Below are 27,096 nucleotides of genomic sequence, written 5' to 3' on the forward strand. Positions count from 1 at the left end.
TCAGGTAGCAGCGCAATGGCTTTCTCTCTTTCCCATCCTTGGAACGGCTCTGGGCGACTCTTTCTCGGTTCCTCTAATGCCTCCGTGCGTGGCAACTCCGGCGGTTCCGACATTCTGTTAAGCCGGCTCCGTGCGGCGCTCCCGGCAGCCCGAGTGAGCATAGCGGCGGCTCCTTCTTTGCTGGGCCCGGCCCGACAGCAGGAGGCGCTGCAGGGGTTGAATGAGCGCCTGGCCGGCTATCTGCAGCGGGTGCGGGGGCTCGAGGCGGCCAACCGAGCCCTGGAGGAGGAGATCGCCGCCACGCGGTCGAGCAGAGCCGGGACGGTTGGCCGTAAAGACTGGGAAGCCTGTGAGCAGCCCCTGGCCGCGCTGCGCAAGCAGGTGAGGGGAGAGTAGTAAAATAGGACGGGGTGAAAGAGCTCCCCAAACATTTAAAAACCGGAGAAAATAGGATGCAAAGAAAGAAACGCGGCTGCGGCGAGAACTTTGGGGAAGCGCCGGAGTTTGAGCAAAGGATCATCTTCAACCTGGTTGAAGTTATGGGGATCGAAATTGAGGCTGAGGGGTCAAAACAGAATCATCGGCAATGATTGGATTTGGGTCACAAAGTAATGGCCCAAACCCAGTGGGAAAGAGAAGAAGGCAATCATGCTGTTTATAGCCATTCATTTTACTGTGTTAAGTTTTACTTTAGCTTTTCTTCTTAAGTAAATTTGAGTATTAGGTGGCATAAGCATATCCCGTTTTACTCCTGTACTGATTTTATAATCTATATCTCTATATAATCACAACATACAATAGTTTTTAAATAGAGGTGGTAGGTACATGAGCTATGTGTACTGCCTTGGGTTAAAAAAAATACCAAAAATAAAAATGCTACCGTAGTCTTATACCTTCTTGGAGCTCTGGGTGTTGGATTTCACAGACTTCTTTATCATATTTGTATCCTATGGCAATCATAGTCTCTTGGTGTCTCATAACACAAGAAAACAATACCTAATAATCAAAATGAAAAGTACAGAAGTGTGTAAATGATCAGATAAAAGATCATATTTTAAAGAAATAGTGAATCAGGATCCTCTGTCAAATCCAGATGAGTCAGACAAACAAGCTGGGCATAAAGGAGTTGCAGGAAGGGTATTCTTAATCTCAAATATTTCAGAGTATTTAAAAATGCCATTTGACAGATTGTTCTACCTGGTATTTCCAGATGTGTCCACCCCATCACCCAGGGTATGCTGATTAGAGGACAAAGATTGGCGAAAACTGTTCCAGAGTCTTCAGGATCCTTTAGATACTGTTGTAACCTCAAAACAATTCTAAGAAATAGATGAAGCTGCTAAACGGGCCATTAGCAGAGAAAAAGTTAGAATAAACACATTCCAAATTCTATGTAGGAAGGGGAAAAGGGAAACTGCATGGGAAATCAACGTCTTATAAATGATGGGCAACAGTATATATTGAGGCTGCAGAGCTACAACTGAAAGATTTAAATTGGATGCACATTTTAAAAAATGAATATGAAAAAGTGGGAACATCTCTAAGGAAGACTTGGTTTAAGATTTAAAAAATACAAACAGTAACTGTGTGGGATGAGAAAGATGCATCTCTGCACTGAGCTTCTTTAATAGATATTTGCCTATCTCAATGATTTGGTTGTAGCAATGGGGATCTTTTGGTGAATTTGTGGTGACTGTAACAAACTGTTGGGTGATCTGTTTCTATACTTGGAGGAACCACTCTTATCATCGCGCTCCAGAGACTGGGCTGCAAGTCTTTTGGAGGAAAGAATAGCTTGTTGTTTTTCTTTTAATCCTCATTCATATGAACCACGGGACAATTCTTTTTGCAGGTGCCTGAACAAATGCATAGAACAGGAAGGTCCTAGACAAGTGGGGAGATTAAGGGGAGTTTTATTATTTCAGGACCTACTGCAACTCAGGGCAATGATGGTGATATTTGTTCTTTGCTTGTCTTGTGATTAGAAGGTTGGATCGCTTTGGAAAACATGGGGAATAGGAGTGGTATACGTATAAAACTGCCCTTAGTTGTGACTATGTCCTGTTGCAATCAATAGAAAAGCAATCATGCAAGATACCACACCCTGTTTTCAACCGGATTTTGCTATATAGTAATATTTACTTGAATAAGCCTCAAACAAAGAAGGGAATTACATAAGAGGACAGCCCAAGTATAGGATGATTTTTCCATTTTTGCCCAAGGCAATTTTTTTTAAAACTGACTTTCTTTTCTTCCTTTTACAGTTAGTTTGCCAAAAATCCCAAAAAAGGATCTTGGATTCAGACTCACATTATATCTGGTCTGTAATTACTTATTTGGCATCAAGTTGTTCTCAGCTCCTAGTAACCACAGATAGATTTTCTCCATGAAGCTCCAGCCCTAAGCTCAGGTCTTCCAATCATGCATCTATCACCACTGTAATGGAGTCCATCAATCTTGCTGCCTGTCATCCTTTTCTCTTACCTTTCACCTTTTCCAGGGTTAAGGGCTTTTCCAAGAGCTGAGTCGTATGTGGTTAAATAGTTGTGTAAAAAAGATTGCAATCCTATTCTCTAAAATGCCCTTCTTTCCTGCCTTAAAATACAATAATTTTAGTTTACTTTAAGGTTACCAAATCTGGACTGCAATAGAGAGTAGAGTAGAGTAGAGTAGAGTAGACTAGAGTAGACTAGAGTAGAGTAGAACTGAATTGTTTATTGGCCAAGTGTGATTGGACATGCAAGGAATTTGTCTTACAAATTGCATAAACTCTCAGTGTACATAAAAGCTATGTGATAAATAATAGAGTCATCATAAAAATACATTCATCATAAATCATAAAACACTTAGTGATAATCATAGGATACTAAATAAGCAATCAACATAAATCATATTGGGAAACTAAATAAAATAATATAAATCATAAAGATACAAGCAACAAAGTTATAGTCATAAGTAGAAAAGGAGATACAGTAGGTAATAGGAAAGATGAGAATAATAATGGTAATTCAGCCTTACTACAGTAAATATTTTGACAGTGTTGTTGGAATTAGTTTGTCAGGCCTGGAAGCCATCTTGGGAACTGGATCTTCACACCTGCCACATTTAGCCTGTGAGAAACTGGAAGGGGGATGTATAGAGCTGGAGAGATATCTAGTCATAATAATAATCTTTTCTCTGAGAGTCAAGGACATTCTGCCCTGCACCTGGAGTGGTGTGACTGGGAGGCATCTCCAGTTGGGACGCTGCTTTGATTGGACTATGTGATGGGCATGTGGGTGCTGGGTAGGTGCTTGGACTTTCTTTTGGGTGGGGAAAACCTGGAAGCTTTCAGATTTGGGTTTTCCCAGATGTGCCAATATGACATCTCTAATACAATGGAACTTTGAGGAACTTCAAGCCTCAGAGTCTTCTTTTGTTGGGGGTGTTAGAATCCTTACATACCGTATTTTTCAGACTATAAGAACGGGTGGGTTCCTGCCAGTTCTAACCTCTTCTATAGAAGAGGTTCCACAAATCTATAGTGCCGTTTAGAACCGGTTCCAGCTCCCTCCTCCCGCCCGTCTGCACATCATCAAGATGAAGAGTGAGAGGAGGAATTCTGGGAGTTGAAGTTCACAAGTCTTAAAGCTGTCAGGTTTGAACACCCCTGGGTTTTTTTCTAAAGGCTTAGGGGTGGGAGGGTCTTGTAACTTGACAGCTTTAAGGCTTGCACACTTCAATGCCAGAATTCCTGAGCCAACATGACTAGAGGAGGAATTCTGGAAGTTGAAGTCCACAAGTCTTAAAGCTGTCAAGTTTGAACACCCCTGGTTTTTTTTTTTCTAAAGGGCTAGGGGTGCAAGGGTCTTGTAACTTGACAGCTTTAAGACTTGCGTGCTTCAAATGCCAGAGTTTCTGAGCCAACATTTTGGTTGCTAAGCAAGAGCGTTGTTGAGTGAGTTTCACCACATTTTACAAGTTGGCCATGCCCACCCAGTCACATGGCAGGCAAGCCACTCCCACAAAGCAGGCCACACCTACAGAAGAGGTTCTAAAAATTTTTGAAAACCACCATTGTATAAGAAGCAACTTTTTGTCTCCCATCTTATAGACCAAATATTGCCAAAGTCCCACCCACCCATAGGCCATTTTTTGGCCTCTGAACGCCCCGTTTTGGGGTCTTCTTTTGGTCTTTTTCAGGCTTTATTTTGGCCCATTTTGAGGCTTTTTTTGGACTGGTTTTTTTTTTTTTTGAATGAATAAAATAATCTAATAAAATAATAAGCCATTGGACAGCCTCAAGCTGCCAATAGAGGCTGATGATTGGCAGACAATGAAGCCTTGTCCTTTATGTGGGAGCCTGACTGAGGTGCAAGCCTAATTATCTGCTGCTTGCCATCTATTCCTATATTTTAATTTCAAGAGATATATTTAATTAGAATAAATTTTCAGTGAGAATTCAATTTATTACAGTTTACAGTCTCACTTGGTGATTTAACTACAGCTCCTGAAATTAACTCTTAGCTAAAAGCTTAGCCATGATTCATAGTCTTTTACAGTGATATTTCAAATTATTCATAATTCATTATGAATACTGTATACTGTATTAGGAAACTCTTAATGTTCATATTTTTAGATCCCTTGTGTGCTAATGTGTATTTTACTTATTCTTTTTACGAGTCATTTATTTCTATTTGCTTATACTTTTTCTTGAAAATGTCTATATAAATAAATACCTGAAACCTTTCTCTCACAACCAGACTTTCATATAGATGGTTTATTTTTGCAACAAGGATGATGTTTAAAGCTTGGGCACCTTGAACAGCAGGGCTGATTTAATACGCTGTGAGACATAATCCAGTTGAGATACTATCAGCCTGTAGGATAAAGTTAATTAATGTGAGAGAACAATTTGAATGCTTGAGTTATTGATAGTCTTACCAGCTAGGTTACTTATCAACCAGATGGCATTTCATAAGTGACTCATTCTGATCAATATAACAGTTAATCCTCCCTAGATTTTAATAACCCTGGCCATGCAGATCAAAACAAAGATATTAGTTTGCTTTGAAAATATTTCACATTATTTGGATAGCAACCCAGTGTTTGATTCCAAGATCTGACTGGTTTCAGCCGGAGTTGAGATTGACCTGGAGGATGGCGTAATACGTCAAGGCAAAGTCACTATAGTAAATTAAATCAACCTTACATCTTGGACTACCTAGCTCCATATTGTTGACCCCTGATTGGCAAGCATTTCCTAAGGCTTTTTCCATTCTTATCTGAGGATCCATGGAATGAACTTGAAGGAATGTTACATGCTCCTTTGGAAATAAGAAAAACAAAGTTTGAGAAATTGCAAGCCAAGTTTCAGTGCAGCTGTTGTCCAATACAACAGGATTTGTTTGCTACATAACTCTTCCGAAGACTTTCTGAAGTCAAGCAATATACAAACTTCCCATTGCTAGTTCCACAAAAATCATTAAGTTCAGGAGTTTTAAGTATTCTAATGAATACACCACTGACTTAAAATACATTTGTGCATCTTCTGATGGAAGAAGAATGCTTGACTATATATACTTTATAGGTTAGATCCCGGCCCTTAAATATGACATATGTATGTCATTATTCTTGCTATTTTATTAGAATTCTATACATCAGTTTCAAGTAAAACAATGTTTCTATAGTCTCACAAGTCATACAAATGAAAAAATCAGGCTTAAGCCAATTTTTAAAAAATAAATAAATAAAACAGCTGTTTATTTGGACAGATCGAAAGCACGAGAAGATGGTAAATTTGCCAAGAGCATTCTTTATCTGGAGCTAAAACTGAGTGAAGGCAGTGGCCCTGTTTTTACCTAGGTTGTGCCATGATGTTATATTTTAAGAGTTCTGTCTCTATGACAGGTTGAAGAACTGAATATGGAGAATGTCAGGCTGCTTCTGCAAATTGATAATGCCAGGCTGGCAACAGATGACTTTAAGCACAAGTAAGCAATAATGTTTTAGTATCTTTGTTTATACTGTCAGTAAGTGCTGTATCATACAGGGCTGCCTATATATTCATCATGGCCTCCTTTTGTAATCTCTTACTCTTAGTTATATTTGATTTTCCCATGCCAAAATTCTGATCTGTGCAGTTCAGGAATAAACATGTATTTTGGCTTTGAATTAAAATCAGTTCTGGATTAATGTTTAAATCAAGGTTAGGCTACCTCTTGGAGGCCAAGAGCTACATTTAATATTTTTTTTGGAGGGGGGGGATCATTTGTATTTTAATTTGCAGGAAACTCTGCGTTGACTAAAAAGAACTTGGTTGCAGGATAAAGACTTTTGAAGAGTTGATTCAGTTCTTCAGACATCTGAATTATAGGGTGCTAGTCTTGTTATTCAGCACCTTGAGAAGTTGCATTTCTATTAGCTAAAATGTATATTAGCTGCCAACTTGACAGAAAAAATGAGATACTCTATACTTTGTAAATGTACAGTAGTTGTCTACAGCCTCTTTTTCAGATCTGTAGTAATAATTTATGCTAAAAAAAAGACATGCATCTACATTGCTATGCTCTTCATCCTGAATGAACTAAGTCCTGTATCTCGTTTGGATTTCTGATCTCCCATTCTAGGTTGGAAGTAGAACAGGCTGCATGTGACACTGTCCAGAAAGACACGCAAGGATTGCGCAAAATCATAGATGACACCAACTTCCTACGTTTGAAGCTGGAAGGAGACCTGGAATCCTTCAGGGAGGAATTAGCGCACTTGCGCAAATGCCACGAGGAAGTAAGGCCCATCTTCGCACTTCCAGTTTCAAAAGATGGCTGTCTGTCTCTAGTCCATGTGTCCATCCAGCACCCATGACCTCTTAAAAGTGTCAGAGATAGCTTTCCTCTTAAAAACGACAGATACAGTTTTCCTATCCAACCAGAAATCAAGAACAGGAGAAAGGGAGGCAATTGTAAACATAAAAGAACCTGCATTTATTTCAATAAATTTATGGCATAATACACAGGCTGTTTCCAGTAGGTGATAGGATGTGATGTTGGAAGCTGCTTATTCCACTTCTGTCCACTGCAGGAGGTGGAGGCTCTCACTGCTCTGGTGGCCAACTCTGATGTAACAGTTCAAGTAGACAACCCACAGAAGAATGACCTGAGTGAGACTATTGCTGAGATACGCAACCAGTATGAGCAAGTGGCTGAGCAGAATCGTGCTGATACCCAGGACTGGTACAGAACCAAGGTGAGGACTGGCAGAAAATGGCTAAAAGAAACAAAGGCTGGATTTTTTAAAAAAACATCCACCTACCCGATTTCTGCTGTCTCTGGCTCTTACAGGTTGACACCATGTCCCAAGAAGCCAGCATGAACACTCAAGCCCTTGAGCAGGCCAGGAGTGAGTTGTCAGACCTCCGACGGCAGTTGCAAGGCCTGGAGATTGAACGCCAGACTCTCCAGAAAATGGTAAGGAATGTTCTCTTCCCTTTCGGTGTTTGTAAGAGTTATCGATCCTGTTGGGCAAAGCGTTTTTCCTTCCAGAATGATAAATAACTTGAGCGCTAGAGCACTCTACAAGTTGTTGGGTCTTGTTTAACAGAATAACAAGAGAAGACCTTGGAGGTCTTCTAGTCTAACCCTCTGCTCAGGCAGGAAACCCTATACCATTTTAGACAAATGAAATTAGGCTGCAATTGTGGACCCATATAACCAAGATAAAACTGGAGAAAACCAACAGCGTTTATCTTATTTTCTCTTTGTGCCAGGAGTATTGTCATCCTGAGGATGAGTCTAACCTGACTTCCTGTGCTCTTAACCTCTGTCATTTTTTACCATCATCTGTTTTGTATGAAATTATTTCTGGCTCCGCTATGGCAGCAGTGTGCGGCAGCAATGTGCAGCAGCAGTAGCAGCCAAAAGAGCTAATACAATCTTTGGTTGTATAAACCGAGGCATAGAATCAAAATCACATAAAGCATCTGTGCCACTTTATAAATCCTTAGTAAGACCACATCTGGAATACTCCATCCAGTTTTGGTCACATTATAAATGTTGAGACTTTGGAAAAAATGCAAAGAAGAGCAATTAAGATGATTAAAGGCCTGGAGACAAAAAACATATGAAGAACGGTTGCAGGGACTGGATATGGCTAATCTAGAGAAAGGAAGGACTAGGGGTGACATGGTAGCAGTATTTCAGTATCCGAGGGGCCGCCAGAAAAAAGAGGGGATGGGTCAACTTATTTTCCAAAGCACTAGAAGGCAAGGCAAGAAACAATGAATGGAAATTACTCAAGGAGAGAAGCAACCTGGAATTAAGGAGAAACTTCCTAACAGTGAGGACAATTAAGCAGCGAGAACTTCAGAAGTTGTAGGTGCCTCATCACTGGAGGTTTTTAAGAAAAGACTGGACATCCACCTATCTGAAATGGTATAGGTAGGATCTCCTGCTTGAGCAGGGGGTTGGACTGGAAGACCCCCAGGGTCCCTTCCAGCTCTGATTGATATTTGAATCTGCATTAATTTTTTTTTAAATCAGATAACAAATACCTGTGGATATTTTGTTTTCATATTTGCCAGGTTATGCCTCAACATACCATTGGCTCCAGTTGCCCTAACTCAGTGGTCGGCAAGCCGTGGCTCGCGAGCCACATGCGGCTCTTTACACCCTTTAATGCGGCTCTTCTGTGTGCCGGGCGCCCCACTCCCCTCCCTCGTCTCGGGCTTCGGAGGGAAGCTTCTGCAAAAGCCCGGGCGAGTGACAAGAAGTTCCCGCCGTTACGAAGTCTCCCAGGCTGTAATTTGCTGAGCTGTATGCGCGCGCCTGTTTTCCACGGCATGGAGCAGCGGCGAGATTCTGCGCGGCGAGCGATGATTCCGGGGGCCACCAGTGGGGGGCAGGGTCCCCCCTCGCGTTCCTCATCTTCCCGGTTGGCCCCCGGAATTATCGCTCGCCGTGCAGAATCTCGCCGCTGCTCCACGCTGTGGAAAACAGGCGCGCGCGCACAGCTCGGAAAATTACAGCCTCGGAGACTTCGTAACTTGTTGTCACTCGCCCGGGCTTTTGCAGAAGCTTCCCTCCGAAGCGTTCCGAGGGAGGGCTGTAAGCTTCCCTCCGAAGTCTTGGGATGTTCTGAGGAGCCCCCCAAGGCAAAACGCCGCTGCCAGGTAGTTAAAAGTACGTCTCTGATTCTGTCAGACTGTCAGTCTCTCTCTGATTCCCTCTCTCACTCCCTCTCTGTTCCTCTCTCTGTCTGTCTGTCTGTCTCACTCACACACACACACACACACACACACACTGTGGTCACCTTGTTGAGTGTTCCAATCACATTTGAAACACTCAACAACTGGACTGCAGAATGCTGCAAAATACCATAAATGCAGCCCAGTTGTTGAGTGTTTCAAATGTGATTGGAACACTCAACAAGGTGACCACAGTGTGTGTGTGTGTGTGTGTGTGAGTGAGACAGACAGACAAAGAGAGGAACAGAGAGAGGGAGGGAGGGAGGGAATCAGAGAGAGACTGACAGACACACACACACACACACACACAGACAGACAGAGAGAGACAGAGAGGGGGAGGGAGGGAGAGAAAGATAGACAGACAGACAGAGACACACACACAGAGTGAGTGATTAAGTGAATGAGTGAGAGACAGACACACCCACATACACAGAGTGACAGAGAGAGAGGAAGGGAGGGGAGACAGACAGAGGGAGAGACAGAGACAGACACACACACACACACAGAGTGAGTGAGAGACAGACAGACACACACACACACAGAGTGACAGAGATGGGGGAAGGAGGAGAGAGAGACAGAGATACAGAGAGAGAGACAGACAGATAGACACCCAGAGAAAATGACAGAGGGAGACAGAGAGGGAGGGAGGGAGAGAGAGACAAAGAGCCAGAGAGAGAGAGAGAAAGAAAAAGAAAGAAAGTGGGAGAGAGAGATGAAATTAAAAACAACAACATACAAACCTGACTTACTCAAACTATCCAAGGAAATGCAAGGCCAATGTTCACATTAGTGGTTGTGACTTTGTCAGTCATTGTCAGGATGTAATTTTCTCTACATTGTAAGGCAAATTTTACAAAATTTAACGTTATCGATAAATAATATTGTTCTAAAGTTTTTGTTTTATTAGTTGTGTTATTTGTATCCTCCCGACCTATGTGGATACTTGCATGCAGAATATTCTCAATAAAAACTTATTGAAACTAAAAACAGCGTACCATCCTATGTATTTTCGGTTTTAAAAATGTGGCTCTCAAAATAAATTTCAATCGTGGTTTTGGCGAGATTTGGCTCAGTTGAAAAAAAAGGTTGCCCACCACTGACCTAACTGATCTTTCAAGAGGCAAAATTTCCGTAGCAAAATTTGGGGTGGGGTGGGGATGAGTTTGCATACAACCAGATATATGCTTCCAAGTTTAGACATGGGTTTGTGGTTTTTTTTTTTTTTTTTTAAGATTCTAAGGCCTTGCATTTTTCAACTCAAGATTAACACAAGGTACTCTATCATACAGGTGGATGCTCTGGAGAACACGCTGAAAAACACGGAAGATCACTATCTCAGTGGCCTGGCCAATCTGAACCAAATTATTGCTAAACTGCAAGAGGACCTGGCAGCCTGCCGGGCTGATCTGGAGACCCAGTCCCGAGACTATGAAACACTTCTGGACCTCAAGACAAAGCTAGAAAATGAGATTGAACACTATCGTGTTTTGATTGAGGGTGTCCTAGACAGGTGATAATGGGATGAGTCTCTCTTTCCCCTATTCATCTTTCTTGGGTCCAAACCCATTTTGGAGGAATTATATTTCCTGGTTATTCTACTAGGTCCACAGAGAGTTGCACAAAACTGCAGCCAAGGGTTGATCCAGGACTATTTTCTAATATTAGCCATTAAATGGAGTAACTGCATAACATACTGTAGCAACACTTACAGTAGCTAGAAAGTGAGCCCTCAGAACATTTGTTTATTTAAAATAAAACTTTAATATAAATTTGGCCCTGAATTGTGATATAAGACATTTGCTTACTCAAAGGGAAAACCAAAAAAATATGGTTATCCCAATGCAGGCTCTTTGTTGCTCTTAATGTAGCAAATTGAGGCGTTAAAGTACTTAACATAAACTTCTCTGCTTCCCCATTCAGATATAAATCAATTTTTCTATGACACAAACCATGATTTTTTTCCCATTTCTATTTAAGGTTGCAGCGAAGTACATGATTGAACAAGTGCTCCCTAATTTAACCATTCTCTAATCAGATCAGATATGAAGGGGAGAAAACCATTCAACCTATCAGTGGAACACATGTTCAGATGCAGAGAAAGATGATATATATTTTAGAATGGCAGAGATAAAAAATAATAATCTCAACAGTCTTTCTTTTCCAACCTTTAGAGTGAAGCCGCTCTCAAGTGAATTTTATTCTATTGATGGTTTAAAGATTTTTGCAGGATTTAATTGTGGCTACCTTGTGAAGTCAGGAGTGAATAGTTTTGTCAGTTATTCTAAACTCCTTAAATAGCACCTAGAAAACATTCTGTCTTCACTGAGGTAGCAGGTGTTTGTAGAACCTGATCTCATGGGTGTTGTGACACAGGGATAAACAAATATGTAGCAGGAAGTACGCCGGGTAAGCAAATTTTCTGGTGACAAAGCACACAACATTTGCCATGTTTTGTATTTGCAGAGGGGATGTGTTGAGCTCAGGAAAAGCAGGTAAGTAGCAGTGGAGACATTAGCACATGACTATCTGCTTCTGGCATCTGCTATTTGTTATTCTCATGGTCCATTCTCCTGAGCTTTGCTGCTGCTTTCCTCAGTCATCATTTTAAAAAGGCAGAGGCTAAAGATTGTTGGACTGAATCAGTTCAAATCCACAGGGACTGTAAGCATTTGCTCTTGCCAGAAAAATAGCATTACTTATTTTAAGAAGTCAAAGATTGATATCCATATGCTCACAAAATCAACGAAGCCAATGCATTTGATAGTAGCTTCCTTCCGAGAAGTGGTGCATGCAGCCTCCATATAAATATAAAAAGATTAACAAAGCACTCTTGCTCATTTTTAAATGTGAATTTTAAAGTCAACATTGATTCTTTTAGCCCCGACAGCATACATACAATTTCCAATTGGTTATTCAGTTAGCAAATCTAGCTTTAAAGGATCTACATCATCTGGTTCAGATAAGGGGCCTATGCTTTCCAGATGTTCTTCCTAGTCTGGAATTGTAATTCTTAACTGTTCCTTATGGCCTTCTTTCCAATCGCCTCCCCCATATGCCTCAAGAAATCCTACTTAATGGGAAAAGACACAGACATACAGTGTACAAGTTTTAGGGAAACTTAAGATTACAAATGAAAGAGGACAATCCGTGTAAGAGGAATTTGTTATTCATTTCCCCTGCATGCTGTCCTTCCAGCATCCATGCAAAAAGCATTACTAGCATATTCCCAGATCTGCTAAACTTTTGGGAGGTGACTTTGCTGCTGCTACAACTGCTGACTTGTAAAAATACTATAGCTTATTTAATCCTAGTTTAAACATGGTCTGTCTCTAATCAATTCCTATTTTTCCACTTTCTGCAGAGATCAGGAGCCAAAGAATTAAAAAGGTGGTGGTCTTCACACACAAAATTGTGAACGGGCAAGACGTGACCCAGAGATCTGAAGAAATAATTCAATAGGACTTCCTAATATTTTACCATCAACAGTTTTTTCTGTTGACTAAAATAACAACGAGCAATTCAACATCCTGTTGCGATATTTGCTAACTGAGTCATGTTAAGTTTTTTTTATAATTTTGTTTTACTTATAATAGAGATTGGAGGTTACTTAAATGATAATCATATTGCTACTGATATTGTGCTGTTTATTTCTCTTATGCTCTTCACAATCTTTTGAAAATGTGGGCATAATTCCTATATATTTAAAAGGAGTGGAACCCCCAAGTCCATATATATCCTCCAAAGACGTAAAGAAATCCAAGTGTTTCAGTGCAATTTTTTTCAGAGTTAGTACATACTGATAATTTTCTATTGCACTGAAAATACAACATAAACCTGATTTACAAATAAAAGGCATCTTATTCGCTCTAATAGCATTTCACTTCTTTACGTGTATGAAGTCTTTGGTTCAAACTCGCCAGATTTTTCCTTCTTTGCAACTTGAGATTTTTATCTATTGAGGGCATGCATTAAATTTTATGTACATGGTTTTATATTTCTCTCCCATAAACCTTTTCTGATTCTGCTGAACACAAACAAGTAACAATGAATACCCCATTAATCATGCTGGGTAAGATAGAAAGATCTCCTTTATTAATGAACCCAACAATATTTCTTCAGATACAGGAATTGTGAACTCAAAATACTTGGAAGAAAAACAAGTTAATATTGCATTATTACCATAAGAAATACTGCAACTCATAACCGGTAAACATATTGCAAAGCAAAACAGCTTGAAAAAAGGGGAGGGGGAAGGAGGAAAGAAAAGAAAGATGGATCAAAATGGAATTAAAGGATGTTTCATTTTTTTTAATTAAGTCCTTGCAAGCACAGCTCGATGCCACAGATCACTTTCCAAACTTGTGTAGAAAACATCTCCCGATTACTTCCTTAAGAGCCCAGAGAGGTGCGATATTAAAAAGCTACGATTATCAGGTAGCAAGTGCTCCAGCCTTCTACCGCAGTTGTCTGATTCCACCTTCCCTCAGGCTTTAACGGGACGCAAAGGTCTTCCCCCTGGCAAAAAGTCAGAGAATGCAGGGTGAGGGTGGTTTCAGCAGACCTTATGATTTGGGGGTTCTAAGGTTTACCCATATGCCATTCCTTTTATCCAGCAACAATCATTCAGAATATCATAATCTTAATTTCAGACTTAAAAGACCTACTATTCTTCTTCTCCTTGCTAACGTAAAATTTCTTCAATGAGCATGAAGACAGGAATGGAATGGTTTGATTATCAAAAATACACACTCAAAAGGCATTAGTAACTCATAGCCACTAAGAATTGTGGCAATCTAGTAGTACATTTCACTTTCCCTTCTTTTCAAAATCAGCAGTTACTTTGACCTCTTTCATCTTCATTTCACCCCTGTCTTGCATTACATCTGTTCAATAGGTCTCTATAAATTATAGATGAGTACATATTAAGCTATTTTGAACGAAATGTCCTTATGTGGTACAGATAAGTCCCTGACTTATGACCATTTAAAGACAGTTCAAAGTTGCAACCTGTACTCATATTTATGATGGTTGTACCACCCCAGCAGGCATATGATTGCAATTCGGGTGCGTGACAACTGGCTCGCATTTACGATCAGTTTGCCACTTTTTTGGCACTTTTCCGCAAAAAAAAAAAAAAACCCTCTACTGGGGAAACTGGGTTCACTTAATGACTAATGTGATTGACTTAACAATCATGTGATTTGCTTTATGACTGTCCTAAACCTGGTTGGATTTGGTCACATAGTGGCTTCACTTAGAATCACACTGACTTACAACTGAAATTCTGGTCCTAATTTTAGTAATCATAAGTTGTGGAGTACCTGTATTGCAAAAATTATGTGCACCGCACTTCTAGAAATGTTCTCATATTTCTAGTTTACACATATAGACTGCGCCTGAATTCATGCGCTTTGGTGAACATATGTGGCCAATTACAAATATGAGAGTCAAGGTTCATTCTCTGAGCTCGTGGGTTGGTTTCTGAATGTTTCATTACCAGGCTAGGTAACATATTCAGAGGAGTCTAGGGGATGTCAGTGTTATTCTATTTATAAGGGCTTCAGGTGTGTGGGTGTGTTACATCAGGTCAGGGCCATTGGAAGGTGAACTGGTGGGGGGGGGGAGGATTGCATGGGTTGGTTGAGGGCTGGTGCTGTCTCTGGTTGGCTATGCAGTTGATTTGGATTCTGAGGGGTTGGTAACCCATACAACTCCCCCCCCCCCCAGCAGTTCAACCCTCAATAACCTTGACCTGATGTAACCTCCTTATCACAAGACTCACTGACAACTCACACCTGACCCATCCCAAGACCTTCACTTGACACACCCATACCTGAAGTCCTTATAAACAGAAAAAACATTGACACAGACATTCCCTAAACTCCGCTGAAGATGTTACCTAGCCTGGTAACAAACATTCAGAAACCAACCCACAAGCTTGAAGAATGAACCTTCACCTTCATCCTACACCCGAGCTACAAATATTCACTATTGCAAATTACAAATATCTTTTTTTTTTCTAATTTCAATAAAAATAGCAACTGAAGTAACCTCAGGTCCTTAAAGCTTTTTATTTTAACAAAGAAATGAACAATTATCTGTATTCATGAACACCCACACTTCTTTTGTACTCTGGTTCGCTTGTTAAGATTAATGTAGCATAAATTTCCAATTGAGGGGAGCAACAAAAGAACCATAGTGCCAGTATAAAGAATATCTAGTTGGGCTGATCTTACCAAAGAGTTTGTATTTATAATTCAACGATGAAGGGAACTCAGGAATATAAAGCATTATTCCCCCAAATAAAAGAACTTAATTTTTACTTAGTGAATAAGACTTAGATTTCAGTCTCTCTCAGCAACAATATTAGGGATTTATGTGAAGTAAGTGTCATGAACTTAAAAGCCTGGAAATATGGTGCAAAGGGGGTACTAGAAAAGCAAAAAACACACAACTTATGCATTGACTCTTTAGCGTGCAAATATTTCGGATTCAAGGATACAGCTACTAACCCAGCAAGATAATGCAATGGAGGTGGAGTTCTACAATTCATAAAGAGCTTGCTAAAGTAGTTGCATTTTAGATAACCAATCATGATTTAACTTGTAGCATTTATTCTTCTTCTGGAAAATTAACTGTGTGATCTATTTTGGTAAAAGCTCACTTGTTTGTGAACTTGTTCAGTTTCAATTCATCCTATATGACATGAGTGAATTATTTTATTTTGATCATCTCTCCATATATTACTGCACTAAGTTAGCAGGAAGTTCAATCAAATTATTTCATTAGCTGAACCACAAATAAAGCAACTGTTTGGGGGATATATATACATACATGCACCAACATAGATGAAATGTGAGCAATAATAAAATGTTAAGTCTATGTTGTTCACATTTAGTCTTGTTTTTAAGCAGATCTAATTTATACATGCATTATCCTAGTTTAAACACTAAAACATGACTATATGCGTTGTGTTCTTCAGGACTGCATTGTATCAACTATTGAATAGATCATGTAATGCTAAGAAAATTGAGTGCACTATCCTGCAGATTTTGCATTAATTTAAAATTGTTTTACTGCTTTTTATTGTTTTTAGTTTTGAATGATTTTTTTTTTACTGTGCACTGTTTTATGTTTTTCACTTTGGACGCCATTCAGACTAACATATTTCAGATGAGCAGCTATGCAAGTTTACTTGATAAATAAATCAGAAGAAAGAAACTCACAAGAGAGAAAGAAACCCTTTAAAACTCACGTGATTGTTTTCATTTCTTTCTTTTCTGCATCAGGCCGGGCACGATTCAGCACTTTGAGAAAATCTGATGTTTTTGCCCTCATGCGCGTGTGAATGTAAGCCTGTATTAAAGAAGAAGAAAAAAACATATCTAAGGGTTCTTCATAATTCTTAAAATTCAAGCTACCCTATTTTTCGCAGTATAAGATGCACATTAGTTTTTTGGGAGGAAAATAAGGAAAAAAAATCTGCCTCTGCCTGCCAGCATCCATCGGTATTCATCTGACTAGTGTCCTTAGCCAACAGCCTGGTCAGCTTCAGCACATTAGCCTGATTCAGCACGAGCAACTGATTGGCGGGTGGATCAGCCTCCCGGAATACCCCCAATCAGCTATTCCCAGAGGTGAACTTTAGCAACAGATACGCTGGTTGTGAGCGCATGCTCTAGCAATCCACACAGCCTTGAACAGGTCTGAAACGGAGTATTCAGAGGCTGAAAATGCGAGGCGCAGAGGCCAAAAATTAAGGGGGGATCTTTGGCAATCCCTGCAGCCTGGCCTAAAATGTGACGTGAGGAGGCCGTCGGGTGGACGGGGCTACATTCGGTGTATAACATGCACCCAATTTTTCACCTTCATTTTTTGGGTGGGGGGAGGGGGAAAGGAAGTGTGTTTTATACTCCGAAAAATACAGTAAATGTAAATATACCCTGTGAACACATGACCACATAGATGGTGCAACAGTGGTAATTTCAAGGGCAGGATGTAAATAACTTTTTAAAGTTACTGTCACAACCAATCATTTCATTTTCCCAAACTACATGAGGCATTTGCATCCCTGGGACTCTAGATACCATTCCTATACCTTGGAGCATTTGATGTGATAGTGCAGGTAGTCCCGGAATGTGTGGATCAGATTTATGGTATTATCTCTTGCGGCAGTATTGGTATGGCGGGGAAATAACACTGCAAAGAGAAGGCATCAAGAAATGTTTATTCTTTAGCAATCACTGCATAGCTACATTAGACAATTGCTAAACTGACATATCTTATTCTTTGGCTCAATATTCATCTGCATCATTTCCGTAATTAATAAAGGCATTTGTACAGAACAGATATAATCAAGTTTTCTCCAGAGTGAAAACCAATTACCAACTGCATTTTGATCATTCTAATTGTGCCAGGTACATAACTAAGAGAACACTGAGCCCAACATTTTCTTTATGCAGATTTTCATTAAGTACAGTCAGAATTCAGCTAGCACTGATAGAAAGAGAGAGAAAATTTCAATAATCTATTTGTGACAACAGTGCTAAGTATTCATCTCATCTGTATGCAGACACTGAAATAATTCTTGGCAGATTCTGCAATCTTTTTCCAAGATTCATGCAACATTTTAAGTTAGTCCTCTTTCATGATTTATTAAAACAAGCTAAGTACCTCGATACTATTTCATTTTCTCTTTGTCACAGTGGTATGGGAAACTTTACTATTTCAATGAAATACACATTTCAGTTGATGAAGGCCCCCTCTCAAAATATACAATTCTGAAAATTCAGGGGTTTAACATCGTCCAGAAAGCCTTAAAAAGATAATAAACGATTTCACAGTACAGATATGGAAAGATAGATAAGAAAGCTATGGAAAGAGAGAAGCAAAGTTAGCATTCTCATTTTCCCTCTGCCCACCCCACAAATCATGTAGTTGGAAGGGCCCATGTAGGACAAGTTCAACTCTTTGCTTAGTGTGGGCATCCAAGTTAAAGTATCTATAAGCATTGTGCATTTAGGCCCTGCCTGAAGACATCCTATGCTGGGAAGCTCCCTACCTAACTATAGAATTGGTTTTTACTATACAAGGGCTCTCAGCATAGCATTCCAGTACCTAATTTTTCCACATTCTGCCTGTCCGTCAATACAGAAGAGTTGACTTTCTTTTGTGTGACATCCCTTCATGTACTTCATATTCCTGCCCAATTATTCACTGAATGCTTTTAACAAACACCAAATATGATATCTCTGAGTTATACAATATTTTGAAACTGGACATTTTGTGCAGTGATGACACACTAAAAAAAGCTAAAGAACAAAGGGATTGCTATGCAAGAATCAAAGGCTTTCCAGTGGAAGGAAACTGTCATTCTACCAAAGTTACTGGTCTTTAAAATATTCACATCAGCTAAAAATCAGAATCAAAGAACCATAAATCCTTCTATGAGCAACATTAACCTGTAAGATCGATCATTACAACCAGATCAGAAATCAGAAACTTGGTCCTGAAACCCCCCATCACAAAACATTGCTTGGAATTGCTCAACAATTCATTTAACTTAAGAAATGGAATACTTATGATCGAATGATAGCTCAGGCAATCTTCAAGGTTCACTCACAAATTCCTTACAGATGGTTTCACAGGTACTTTCTTGAACACAGTTAACCAAAGCCAAATCAAGTAATCTTTATTTAATCAATCAGAGAAAACAAAAAGACAAAATGCATAGAAAGTACAGAGCTATAACCCTGACCTAAAAACATTTTAAGAAGAATAAGTAGCGTAATAGTATATTACAACATCAATAGAGTAAATTTTAGGAATACAATATTGTTAGCATTAAAGTTATAATCCTAAAAAGTCAAAAACAATAAAACTGAAACCCATACAAAAGCCAGGTAGTGTTTTCACAACATAATCTTTAAAACTACAGAAAAATGAGACCGGGGATGGGGGGGGGGGGGGGATTGTCAATAAAATTACCTCTGTAATTGTAAGCTTTTGCTTTGTTCCCATTGTGGCAATGTAAAACCTAACTACTGACCAGGTAATGAAGATTTCAACTACTCAAAAAGGAACTTCAAAAGGTATTTGACCAATTTTCCAAAGGTATTTGACCAAATTGATTACATAACTGGGTAAAATTAAATCAATCTGATGTCCTATAAAATATACAGTGCAGTAGTGAATGGCTGTTTCTAGCTCATTAACACCACATAGGCAGGTATACACAATTAGTGGAGTTTCAGCATTAAAACAATCTAGAAGGCAGGATGTTATGTCTAGCTTTAAAGAATCTCTTTCTTAGCTTGGGAAAGATGAGAGGATATCAATAATTTTCTGGTTTCCATACACATCAATCTAAATTCTATTATTCTGGAACAGCCTATTTATTTCAGCCTGATGCTCCATAACATTCACTCTTAAGAGTAGAACTTGCATAGCCTGATTCTATCCGAACAATGTTAAAAATGGTGCCAAAAGCTACGTGATGCAACTTTCGGCTCCACAACCAATTTCCAATTTAAGAAGAAGTAATGAGCAAAAATTAAAGGTGGCAACCCTATTGGAAAGAATCGAGTTTTCACCAATAATTAGTCATCAGCCTCCAAGATCATACCTTTACTTTGGAAATTTCTGCCTCCAATCTAACCTGGGCATTTATTGTCCTGGTAGGGGCAACAAGTATAACTCTCAAGAAAGAATAATCTTTTCTTCAAGTATTTTGTCGACAACAGAAGTGTGGCTCAGTGATAATCTATAGATGCAATTTCTGAGTGCATTTGCTTAAGTAGTGACCTGCAAGGTACAGCTACATACAAAGCATATTAAGAATTGTGTATCACAATGCTTTAAAAGAAATGTGCGCAGCTATGTTGTTTGGACATAGTTTGGTAATTTCTGAGAAACAAAGAATGTTTAGGGAAAACCAGCTCTTATATAGTTACCAACCAATCCTAGCCTGGCTGGGCACAAGTTCACTTACCAAATGTGATATATCCAATATTATCTCCAACTGCTGCGTCTGTATCTTTCAGTTCCAAGGGAGGCTCCCTGTGACTGAAGAGCACTTGAGGGGCTGTGTGACTGGCACGACGGCCCTCCTTAAATTCCTAGGGTAGCAAAAGGCATGAGAGTGTTGGGATCGTGAAAAATAACACACTGAAAGCATGGAATGCAAGTTTAATAAAGATTAAAAACTATACTGTGAGTTGTTGTTTATTATTTAACATAATCATTTGCTTGTTTAAATCAAAGTGAGAAAAGAGGTCACTTTTCTTAACATGGAAGTAACCAAATTCAAAAGCTCGGGTATAGTTGATAAGAAAGCCCAATTCCTTCACACCCTTCCCTAATAGCTTTATTGAGGGACACATAAAATCATGTGCACTACCCGTTCCATGATTTTACTGATAACTAAATTATGGGGTTTTATAAAATATGCTATATTTCCTCAGTAATGTAAAGAAAGCAATTTTACTGTTCTCCCCACTGTTTATTTTATTTAGATTTAAATGATATTTTTGTCCTATTTTTTCTTTTTGTTATTTAAATTTATTCCTCACATTAAAGTTCTTACACTGGAAAAAAATCTTCAATGTTCTTCTTCCTATATTGTATTTCTTTCACTTTCCACTAATGCTGCTTCCTACTTCCCTTGCTCAAGCAATGCAGAATTCACTTTTTTGTAAATGCCTAATTTCTAGAAAGATAAGCAGGTGCTAAGAGTCAAATTAATTTGGAATTACAAGGTGGACATCTTTCTTCTTAATCCAAATTATGAAGGGATTCTAACATAGTCTGCATTTGCATTTTTATGATTATGTTCCAGGGCTAAACATAAACATGATGAAATAGTATTTGGCTGTTATAGTAAAATGGGAGTAGAGAGCCCCCTCCCCTGGAACAGTTTACCTGCTGAGCTGTGGGTGGGGCTTCAACCTTTATGGTTTTTGAGAAGGTGAAAACATGGCTTTTCTGAAGAACCTTTGTATATTAATCATACCCACCATTCACCTTTTCTGTAATTCTAGCTTCTCTAACTACTCTTCTAAGTAATTTTATCCTGATTTTTGCTTTTGTTATCTTGACTTTTGCTTTTATTACGTAAGTTCTATAAATAGCTTACATCCAAAAGGTTTCAGGTGATCAGATAAATGTTATAAATAAATTTCACAAATATATAATTCAAACCATAGGAATGGAAACAATTCAGGAAATCCAATAAAAGTGTCTCCAGTATCTGATACTGGGATAGCACAAAACACAATTGTGCCTCAACAGAGCAATTGAAATTCTCTTCTTCATCTTCCACTCTGCATCCTGCAGGAACTGTTGCCAGCCAGGCAGCTGTTCAGAGCAAAAAGATAATGTCTCAAGTGAGCCTTTGCTTTTCTATTTAAACTCCCTCTTTTCTTCAGTCTTCATGCAGATAGCAAGACAGATGGTAAGTACTCTTTTATTTGTATAAAAAAATAAGTAAATTTCAAGAGGCACCAGTATTAGCAGTTAGTTTTAGGAGAGAGGAACTTCACTTTAAAGGCAATAGCAAACTTCTGAGAATAGGAACGTCAATCACAATACACTAAATCTCTACAAAACAGAAATGGTCCTACCTGCATAAACACCTTTCCAATCACAACGTCATCGTCATCCTTAAATACCGTGCTGAAAACCACTGTGACACGATCCTTCTTTGATTCCACGTACCTAGAGAGAGGGATTAAAAAAGCCAACGGCTAAAGAAAGTCACTTTAATACTAAGAGCCCAAAGGTTTACAAACAGAAAGGTTTATAAATACAAACCTCAACTCCAATGTGAGTATACACAACAGCCTGAGAACTAGTACAGTACCTCTTTGCAATCCTTAATCCTTTTGGAGTTTGGCATATGCATTTTTGGAATTTTGAGAAAGTGGTAAGAACACTACCACAAAACAAAAGTTTTTACACAATATGGTTGCTGTTGTGAATATGGCCAGTAAAAAACCAACTTCAGTTAAAAACTAATTGCTAAACAGAGAAAGATCCTACTCCCAACTCTCTCATTCTCAATACATACAATACACTTCCCATTCAAGATCCTTTCAAGAACTGCCCCTCCACCCACTTCTTCACTTTTCCTCTCCTTTCCTCCTAAAGCATCTCATTGTTCTCCATAGTTTTCCTCAATACACTCTTCCTCCCACTTCTTCCTTTTTCATGCTGGCTGCTGAGACTCTGATGACGCTACTTCCCCCTCCAGCTGCATGAGATCACCTGCTACAATCCATGTGTACATTTTCCCTTCATACAAAAGCAAACATTACAGAGTTAGGGCTTTTTTAAAAAAAAATTCCAGGCAACCAGTAATATTTCAAAACTGAGCTCACTAGACTTTTTGAGTTCCTCGGCATCCTCACATAGCAGTTGGGGGTAAGGCTGAGGAAAGAAAGTGGGCAAGACTATTTTATTTTTAATATGCTACTGTATGCCTATTTTAAGATCTACATGTCAGGGATTCTCTGATTCAGCAGCAAGAAAATTTCAGTTTTTAGCAATCAGGGTTGGAAGAGACTTAGAGGAATAAAATTGGATTCAGGGACCACAGGCTACCATTTCTACTCCAGTATAGGGGGGACAGTGCTTCATGATTTTAATCCAATTGGCGTTAGTGTACAGTACCCTACATATGATGATGTATTTGGGAAACCTGTGTATGTTGATTTTTACTGCATGTTTCAGACAGGCTTTAGCTTTAACTGGCTGTCAACATTTATCTATAGAAAGATTTGCCATTTCCTATCTAAAAGAGCTTTGGGATGCCAAGTGATAATGGATAAATGAAGGTGGAATGTTTTGAACTACTTAAAATCCGAGGGTCTGGAAACTGACCAAGTCACGGGGCAAGAAAAAGACAGTGCTTCTTACATTGTCTCATCATCTCGGTAGTGGATGACTGCTCTTTTCTCTCCTTCTTTGCCTTCCTCTTGGAACTTGAAATATTTCTCAAACACCGAAGCAAAACAGTTGCGTTTCAGCATGCCTGCTTGGTGGACAATGGAGTCTTTGGCAGCCGGGAGGTTTTCCAAATCGTACAACAAAGAGACATTGTAACCTAGAACAGGTAAATAATAAGAATATTTGCAGATTTCCTTTTCAATCTTAATTCTCTCTGGAGAAAGCAATACAATACTGGCCAGTCACACACAGGTTCTTTCTTTCCAATTTCCCAACAGGAAGATATTCAAATAAAGTATTGGCAACATTAAACTTGCTTTTCTCCTTCAATCAGGCAACTGTTTCTCCTCCTTTCACCAACTGTGAGAGAAAGCAATTCTTATCCCTGTATTTTGGGACAAATGAGTGGGAAGCAGTACTGTTGAAGGTAACCATGGTTTTCCAGAGCTTCTGAATGCCTGTCACTCTCTTTACACAGTACAAAGAATCCCTAACTAGATAAGCGGGGCTTTGCTTGGGGGTGGATCCAAAAGCTTATGCTGCAGAGAAATGGAGCTCTGATGTTCTCAGACCTCCATGTGGAACGCTGAAGGGAGGTGGGTATTTTTTTAAAATAGCACTGCAACAAGAAGAGGCCAACTATAAGCTGGCCTGAAAACATGGAGAACAATTTCTCTGTTTGAAATGCAGAGAATAATTACAATTTAACAACAGGTTGAATAAGAATTAAGGCACAAATTATGCTTAGGCTTACCCGACTCTGGAGTTACCAAGTAGTGTCCATACACTCTCTTTAATAACTAGGAGACAGAAAAAAAATATTATGAGCCTTAACATGTCTATTTATTTGGTCTCCTCAGAATTTCTTGTCCTTAGTCAATTCTAGGATAAATTATTTTTTTGGATGCCCCAATTATTAGTTCTAATCATCTCAAATTAAAATTCAGTTATTGAAGAATGGAGATAGATCTAAGGCACAATGGGAAAAACATCCTAATTCACCACTGTTACTTTATTCTCAACTTGAAGATTCATTTAGATATTGCTGAACTCAAGATATGACATATAAATGTCACAATGTATTGCTCATAGTGGGGGCATGTCTGCTTTCATTTCCAAAAAATGAGAAGCCAGAAAGGTGAGAAATAAATAGGTGAGCTGAATACAACCAAATCTACCAATAAATTATTTGTGATACAATTTGCATAGTGCATAATGTCTCTGTCTTCATTTTTTCCAAGGAGGAAATGAATATAATATATCCTTCAAATTTTAGTATTAGACTCATACTCAAGTCTTGAAATTAGGCTTTTCCTTTCAAGTTAACAGAACTGCAATTTTAGGTTATCACCCCATAAATCACCTCCAAAGAATTCGACAGTGTTTTAGTTAAATACACCCATGTTTGCTATCCTGAAGTTATTTGCTGTCAATGAGTTTTTGAACAATGTATTTTATATGTATATCATAACTGCATTATTTACCATAAAGTTTTCATTTGAAAAAAAAAAGGCAAAAGGTAGAGGCAGAGATTTTTCCAGTATTTGTGGATTAAGCACTAAAGCCAATCATATTCTGAACTGGAAGAGAACCATTTTTCTTTTTCAGAAACAAATCAATCTCAAACTGACTTTCTCAGACAAAACAGGCACCAGGTTTTCATAGTAGGTACAGGGGTTGACATGGGCCTTATCTCCTGGGCTTTCATAACCTTTGGCTCTTCTTAGGTGACCCTCAAAACGATTCAAGCAATGTTATAAGCGTCTATGTAAACCGACACCAACTGCAGCACGAACGCTACAATTATGAAACATCTGAAAACCATTTCAGGAACTGAGTCACACTTTCTGCTGAGACATTTAACCACACGACACAGAAAGGAGTATTTTTCTACCATAAATGGTTATCTTCAAGAAACCTGTAATACAACACAACTTTATCAATTCATTCTTCAGAAGCAGAAAGAGATAAATTTAAGCAGACCCATAGTATGAGTCTCTCTATTCTAAATGGTTCACTAGAAGCTTCCTGGTTTAATACAGAATACCATTTAATGGTAGTGCACCGGTGAGCAGGAGAAGGACTGAGGCCCTTCTCTCCATTTAGTTTTTACTTTGCTGTCAGGACCAGTTATTAACCGAAACATAAGTAATGTTGGAAATTCAGCTTAGCAGATAGCAATACCAAACTGACCCCTGTGATTCAAATGCTAAGCAAGATTCTCCTGGCTGATGCTTAGATGGGGTGTAGAGAGAGACATAATTCCAAGGCTGCAGGCTAGACAGGGAAGTTGAAAAAGACATCATAGCAGAATGTCTATGGAGATTCTCAAACATTCAGGTCATGGTTGTTCCAAGGGGTTTTTCTTTTTAAAGGCAACTGTACTTTCTTCATTTTTTCCTTTGAAAACATTTTGCTTCTCATCCAAGAATCTTCCTCAGTTTGGGTCAGTCCAGTTCATTTGATGAAAAGCCAAACATTTTCAAAGGGAAAAAAACCCAAGAAAGTCCAGTTACCTTTTGAAAAAAAGCACCTGTAGAAAGAAGGCAGAGCAAACCATTTATAGAACACAGGCAAGAACACCGCATAGATGCAATCATAAGAAGTTTTGTTTGTCTTGAAGGTGTATTTACCATTGTTTCATACTTGGAAATAAAATTTAATTTGTTTAAGAATATGTTTGTTCTACAGAAGGGGGGGGGGCATGAAACCACTGAACTTTCAGCAAGTCAGAAAAAGGAGAATGTGTAAGGCAATGCTTTCACAAATATTGCACCTAAACAACTGAGTCAGACCTGACATCCTAAATGTTGTAATATCTACCTATGTAGCTGCCTATATCTACCTACTGTATATTTTATATTACTGATTGTATATGTATACACCAGTTTATCCTCCGTTTATGCAAATCAAATTTTAGAACACTCCTTAGCTGGATGCATCTGTTTAGTTATTTATTTAACTGTCTTAAAAATTCATATATGACTACCCCCGCCCCAAAAGACTTTAAGGAGGAGGGAGCAATGAAGTTAATGCACTTAAATACTAATAGCAAAATGCATTTAAATAGAGACAATATTGATGACATCATGATTAACTTACAAAGAACTAATTGATGAATATGGGGAAGCTTTCATATAAGACATATGCAATACACCTAATCTCACCTCATCAGCGCCATGTTCCTGCAGCTCTTTGTAGAATTTCAGAGAAATACTGACCATAACCTTTGTTTTATCACCATTTGGATTGGAAATATGGTAAAGAACTCCATCAAAGTCTAGAAACAAACATTGGAAAATTTGAAGTGCTTGCATATTTTCAATTTAGGCATATATTGGAAGACGAACCTATCTAAACAAAGACAAAACAACTGTTTACATTGTGAATCTGTTATCAATACAGAGTTTATAAAACAGAAATTAAAAAAAAAACAATTATGTGTACCCATTACCTATAAAAATATTTAAAAACCCATTGGTCCCTGGTGCCCAAAAGGTTTGTGTACGTGTGTGTAAGTAAAAATACAACATGCCATTTTCTTTACAGTTTTCTTTAGGTATGTATTTTTCTATACCAGTATGCATTTTGGATATTAAAAAAAAGAATAATAAAGGGTGACTGCATTTCAATCTATGTTAATTCGAGAAATGTGAATTAGGAAAGGCTGTATTAAAGATAACTGAGCACCTTTATGTTTCATATCTTTAGTAACAAAACAATCAATTTCACCAAAGTTATGTCTTTCAACTACACTGAACTACAATTCATATCATACTTGCATAGTGGACTATATATATCCAACATATCCAAAGCCTTCAGATTAAAGGCTGAACAACTCCAGATTGGTGAAGGCAGAACTGGAACAATCCGAAGGGATGGCATATACCCCTGGAACATCTGGAGAGTCCAGGGGCTAAGGACAATGCTGT

General features: G+C 38.7%; 2 protein-coding genes across 3 annotated transcripts in view; one reads left to right on the top strand and one right to left on the bottom strand.

Annotated features, from left to right (window-relative positions):
• On the top strand, positions 1-13,502 carry LOC309383437 (keratin, type I cytoskeletal 18-like). 2 transcript variants are annotated; one of them, XM_081935996.1, is made up of 8 exons: positions 1-381; positions 5,890-5,972; positions 6,609-6,765; positions 7,060-7,224; positions 7,320-7,445; positions 10,510-10,730; positions 11,684-11,712; positions 12,582-13,502. In XM_081935996.1, exons 1-8 carry the CDS (start codon positions 16-18, stop codon positions 12,677-12,679), a joined length of 1,245 nt encoding a protein of 414 aa, XP_081792122.1. In that variant the 5' UTR covers positions 1-15; the 3' UTR covers positions 12,680-13,502. The 2 variants fall into 2 exon arrangements, with proteins under 2 accessions (XP_081792122.1, XP_081792123.1); XM_081935997.1 differs by lacking the exon at positions 11,684-11,712.
• ARPC2 (actin related protein 2/3 complex subunit 2) overlaps positions 13,291-27,096 on the bottom strand; it is a 27,645-nt gene continuing 13,839 nt past the window's right edge. Inside the window, exons 3-10 of the mRNA XM_081936003.1 lie at positions 26,332-26,444; positions 23,919-23,964; positions 23,135-23,321; positions 21,841-21,934; positions 20,211-20,337; positions 17,319-17,419; positions 16,476-16,576; positions 13,291-13,735 (exon numbers count right to left, since the gene is read on the bottom strand). Coding sequence (XP_081792129.1) covers positions 13,711-13,735; positions 16,476-16,576; positions 17,319-17,419; positions 20,211-20,337; positions 21,841-21,934; positions 23,135-23,321; positions 23,919-23,964; positions 26,332-26,444 — 794 coding nt within the window. The 3' untranslated portion in view covers positions 13,291-13,710. The remainder of the gene's footprint in view (positions 13,736-16,475; positions 16,577-17,318; positions 17,420-20,210; positions 20,338-21,840; positions 21,935-23,134; positions 23,322-23,918; positions 23,965-26,331; positions 26,445-27,096) is intronic.

Source organism: Natrix helvetica (assembly GCF_964273705.1).
Source record: "Natrix helvetica genome assembly, chromosome: 1".
Taxonomy (NCBI): Eukaryota; Metazoa; Chordata; class Lepidosauria; order Squamata; family Natricidae; genus Natrix; species Natrix helvetica.